Source organism: Trachymyrmex septentrionalis, unplaced genomic scaffold (genome assembly GCF_001594115.1).
Source record: "Trachymyrmex septentrionalis isolate Tsep2-gDNA-1 unplaced genomic scaffold, Tsep1.0 scaffold48, whole genome shotgun sequence".
Classification (NCBI taxonomy): Eukaryota; Metazoa; Arthropoda; class Insecta; order Hymenoptera; family Formicidae; genus Trachymyrmex; species Trachymyrmex septentrionalis.
Window position 1 is genome coordinate 21,142 of NW_017305652.1, and position 5,719 is coordinate 26,860.

At 29.0% G+C, this 5,719-nt stretch overlaps 1 protein-coding gene across 1 annotated transcript in view; it reads right to left on the reverse strand.

The window, feature by feature from the left end:
- LOC108751502 (ecdysone receptor) overlaps positions 1-3,366 on the reverse strand; it is an 8,126-nt gene extending 4,760 nt beyond the window's left edge. Inside the window, exon 1 of the mRNA XM_018491731.1 lies at positions 3,136-3,366. Within this exon, the coding sequence (XP_018347233.1) occupies positions 3,136-3,366 (231 nt within the window). The remainder of the gene's footprint in view (positions 1-3,135) is intronic.
- Between the last annotated feature and the right edge of the window lie 2,353 nt (positions 3,367-5,719).

The following is a 5,719-nucleotide window of genomic DNA, read 5'->3' on the forward strand; positions in this document are numbered from 1 at the left end:
TATCGGCCGAAACATTGTTCAAAACGATGGAAAACGCTGCAAAACGGGCACTACTCGCCATGCAGGCTCAAGGCGATCATTTAAGAGATATCATATTCAACAAATAATGTACACAAATCTCCTTGAACCATATTAAATGGCTTTTACAATGAAAAGCAAAAAATGTGTTTTTTTTCCCATGATTAACAAAAAAACATCTTTCCGTCGAATATGGCCAACCCTGTATGTTGTCAAGGTTATGATTCTGAGTAACTTTGCCTCAACAACTATATGGCGATCTTATAGTTTCAGAGATATTTAAACTTAGTCTAATTTGTGTCCCATACAGCACAGAAAGATTGCAGAAACATGCAGAATGATTTCACTGGAACATTGCAATATTGTATGATAGTTGCTGAACTATTGCTGCAAGATTCCAATAAGTTAATGTTAAGATATCCGCTTTTTGTTATATGTTGCAATGAAACATTCCAGCAATATTGTAATGTAATGCATTTGGATAAATTTTTTACAAAGACTCTAAAATAAAAACTATTCTCTGTACATATATCTCACTAACTTTAATTTTCTACAAATTGCATTTCTAGTGATACGTGCAAAAGCAATTTTTTATGATAAAACCATAAAATATTCCAAAAAATGTATTATTAATTCTGAAGGATAAATTTATTCGTAAAATAAAGCATGTATGTGTTGTGCCCCGAACAAATTATAAATATTATCCACGTTAACATAATAATACAATCGCTTGGTAAGTTAATCATAGATTAACTTACATTGCAATCTGCAATATTGCAACATTGTAGCAATATTGCTTCAATTTTTTGTGCTGTATGGGGTAATAATTATTCACATTAAGGAACAGTGCGCCGATGACCTTGACCTTGACATATGTTGTCAAGGTCATGACCCTGAGTGACTTCCAACAGGTTTCAGATGGTGGTCATCCTTTGTTAAAAAGTTATTAACAAATAAAGTTTGAAAAATGGTGTCTCTTTTCTACTATGTGAAACAGAAATTTCTTGTTTTAAAATATAATTTACGACTTTCCACGCAAAAAAAGCAACTCTCATCCCACCTCCCTCTCTACCAAGAACCGATTGTAAGAGCTTCCACAATCAGATAGGAGTTTGATTAGGCCCCTGAAACATGAGGGGGATGAAAGTCGCTTCGCGTGGAAAATCGTAAAATATATTTTAAAGCAAAAATTCCTATTTCACATAGTAAAAAGAAACCATTTTTCAAACTTTTTTTGTTAATAACTTTTTAACGAACAGCGACCGCCACTTAAAACTTAACTTTAAACAAACTTGTTGGAGATCACTTAGGCTTATGATCTTGACAACATATGTCAAGATCAAGATCATCAGCGCGGTGTCCCTTCACATAAATAATTATTACATAAATAAATTAGACTTTTAAGTCTAAATATCTCAGAAGCTATAAGAGACCGCCACCTAATTGTTAAGATAAAGTTACTGAGAATCATGACCTTGACAACATATATCAAGATCAAGGTTATCGGCACGATATCCCTTAAAGTGCATGAACTATACAAACATATTGTGTGTAATTTACAAGAAAAATTTATTGGATCGAAAAGTTCTGATAGATTTAACAGAAAAGCATTATTCGATCAAGAGATTTTGATAGGTACATTTAATGGGAAAAACATATTCGATCAACAAGAAATTCTGATAAATTTAAAAGGAAGGGATTAATCGTGCCAGTAATGCTGACAAGAATTCTGATTTATTCATTTTTGAATAGTCATACCAGTTGAATCAGTTTTGAATAATCATACTAATTGAATCTAGTAGTTTTCAATTAATCCAATCCAGATTCTTTTTTCACTGCAATAGTTCGAAAATGTACAATTATAAAAATAGAATCTTTTAATTATAGAACAAAGGACGCCATAATAAAATGGTAAAATTATCATATACTTAGCGCGCGCGCTTGTGTATATGTAGAGAGAGGGGAGGAGGGGAGGGAGGGAAGGAAGAAGGGCGGGCGGAAAAAAAAGGGGGGGGGGGGAGGGGGAGAGAGAAAGGGAGGGGGAGGAAACGGAGATATTCATATATTTGGTTCGTGAAGAAGCCTGATACCATTTCAGACAAATCGTTGTTTGAGTGTAACAATTAAAATATTTTTAAAACATACGTGAATAATTTTTGATTGTATGAAATTAGCGTTCCACTTTTAGAATTAACTTGATTCGAAAATTATAGCAAGTTTATGTTACACTGCTAGAATATTATAAAAACTGTAATATAAAAAATACGTTAAAATGGAAAAAAAAAGATTTTTAAGTCATTCCTCACTATATGTTTTTTTCAATTTTTTATATTATTAAGTTGTATTAGGTTTTAACATTGTGCTATCACCAGGATGCGTTCGAGCACGATCTCGAGGCGCTCACGGAGAACTGCTGCATGTTAGTCGGCTGTCAGATGCTCACTGAAATGAGATAGCTACATTTTTTGAAGAGATTCGGAGCCCGCCCGAATATTATATCTATCTCGGTTAGCGCGCCTACTCAATGTAATATAGAATGCGGAGATTTTTTTCTATCTTTTTCTATATTGATTTGAGATCGCTTGAGACACTTTTCTTCAAAATATTGAAATATTTAGTGAAAAAAATGGGCCTCAAATAAAATTGACAGAAAAAGAATTCTTTTTACATCTGAAAATGAATTCAGAATTGATGACGTATCATTAAATTCTTTTTACATTAAATTCTTTGTGTTATTTGAGTATTGGTTGTGTTTTCACGGTTCAATAAGAGATTTTTATTGTTTAATTCTAAAAGTGGAAAGTTAACTTCGTACATGATTATTTGAGTAACAAGCATCGAGAAATTATACAAAAAACAGTTATATATATATAATGAACAATATTACATTTTGTGTAAAAATGACATGAATGATCTTCAAATTATGAAAACAATGATCTGGAATAAATTTTTTCATTATTTTGTAATTATTTTTTCGATTGTAATAATTTTAGTTAATAATATATTTAAAACAACAGATACTTAAGTGTATTTTTCTTCTATATATTAATATATTAAGAAGACAAATAATTCAGAATAAAAATTTGTAGTATAAATAAAACATAAAATATAACATACAGTAATTCTTTTCAGATCCTCTTCGCTCGGTTGTTCGAATTCACATTGAAAAGACACGAGCCTATTTATCAGTTCTTCCTGTTCAGGACTAATAGGCTTATCGCAGGTGTAAGGATTGATAGGAGTAAGAATGCCGCTACTTCCGGATATGGATAACGACTCGGCTTCCGCTGGTTCGATTTTGACGCCCATTTGATCACCCATTCCAGCGCTGCTTGGTGAACCGTTCATTGTCGTACTGTTTGGTTTATCTTTTTCCTACAGAATATATTAAAACAGATATATAAATAGCTTCATAATAGAAAAGCTCCATAAATTTAAGAAATTAAACGTGTAAATTAAACGTGTCTTCATGCAAAATAATTTGTACAGCTTTCTAGAATTAAAATTCCAACAAATTACTTTCAATCTATATTTTCAAGAAACAGGAATTGTTTACACCATGTACATTAACAATGTACATCAGATATTTTTGTTTAAATAACACTAGTTTATAAAAAAATTTTTTTTTCAATTACTTTGGGCTACATGTCTCTTATAGATTTTTAGATGTTGAAAATGATACCGCAAACAAACAATTTTAGCAGCACGTCAGATTTTCAAGATAATTGAGGTTTAATACTTAAAAAATGACTTTTTTGCGATATTTGGCATTTAAAAAAAAATGCATTTTATAGAGAATGAACAATATATTCATGACTCCTGATCGAAATTTTAAGGTAATGTTAACCTTCTTTATTAAAAAAAAAAAATCAAATATCACAAAAAAAGCCATAGGTATTTAAACCTCAATTATCTTAAAAATCTGAATTTCTTCGTGCCAGAATTTTTTCGCTTGCAGCATCGTTTTCAGCATCCAAAAATCTATAAGAGACACATAGTCCGGTTCAAAATAATTTTTTGCAGTAAGTGTAATCATAGTACAACAAATATATATATATAAGGATATAAAAAAATTATATATAATTCTTACAAATCACTATTTGTACAAGATAATTAAAAACGAGTGTAAAAAATTTTAACAGATCGTTTGGGAGCATATTCTGAATATATTTAATACAATAACATGAATATCAACGATACCGTAAATATTGCACATAAAATTTCTCTAATGTGCGATTATACTCGTATATTTTTCTCTAGAATATATACATATATTTATCTCTTTTTTACATTAATTAATTCATCTTATTCTGTGCGTACTGATATAAAAATACAATTACATTAAGTAAACAATGAATAAGCTTTTTGCGAATTATTTTTTGTTTTCAAAATATGCCAGAAAAAAGTATAGAAAAAAATATATCTTGTAAACTATTGACTTTTAAAAATCTTATTTTATTACTTATATACAGATTAATTCGAAGCATCAAATTAATATACAAACCATATAAATCAATTTTAAAATATTAATGTTGCTATTTCCTAAAAAATATTTACAAGAAATTCTATATACTCTCTTTTATCATTATATTTTCTCCGAGGGATAAACTAAATTGCCCCTAAAATTGTGTATATCAATTGCCTACTAATGCTCATTGTCAGTAATGCCCAATTTTGTATGCCTATTAATGCATAACCTCATATTGCTTATTATAATACACGTTTAGTATACAATAACTTTTAAGTAATGCTTTAAATCTACATTGTAATGCTCTCTGCGGTTTATCCTTTGATATGTTCCTTTGAATACTTTTGTGCTACCTTTCTTGTTAAGTATTTTCTATATTTACCAAAAATGAATTATTTTAGATAATAATTTCTAGTAATTAAAAAATCTAAAAAAATCCTTTTAAATTAAAGTCGTGTATTAAAAAAAATATATTTTATTATCTAAAACACTTATTAGATTTGAATAAATCTTCCATATAAAATATGACTTAAAAATTATTTTGAAACATGTTAAATTATATTATATAATATGGAACACATATTTTGTACAATCAAATATTCATCATTATAGGGTATAACTCTGTATACACGCCGTATATAGCAAAAACTTAATTTATGTGTATATTTAATCTATTTACTATTTTTATAGAGTAAATGAACTATATCAAAAATTTTATATTGTATCTACTACTCTAAAAATATTAAGAATCTGAAACATTTATTTTTCATATAAAAAAAAAACTTTATAAAACTGTTGCATTTTTTCTAAATATCCTATAAAAGTGGAAATATGTAGTTATCATAATTAAAATGTACGACTCATGAAACATTTACAAATAATGTTTCAAAGTAAGACATAAAATGACACAGTAGTTTATAACGTATAATAACGTATAATGTATTTACAAAATTTTATTAAGGAATAAGAATGATAAATGTACGAGGTCTGTTCAAAAGGTATCGCGAATTTTGTGTTTTTTCAAAAATTATTTATTTATTCATGAATATCTATTTTGTCCCCTTCAACGTAATCCCCATCAGATATTATACACTTATGCCAACGTTTTTTCCAATCCTCGAAGCACTTCAAAAAATTATTTTTTGTGATCTTGTTCAGCTCCTCCTTCGATGCCGTCTTTATCTCTTCAATCGTAGCGTAGCGTCGTCCTTTCATGGGCCTCTTCAGTTTCGG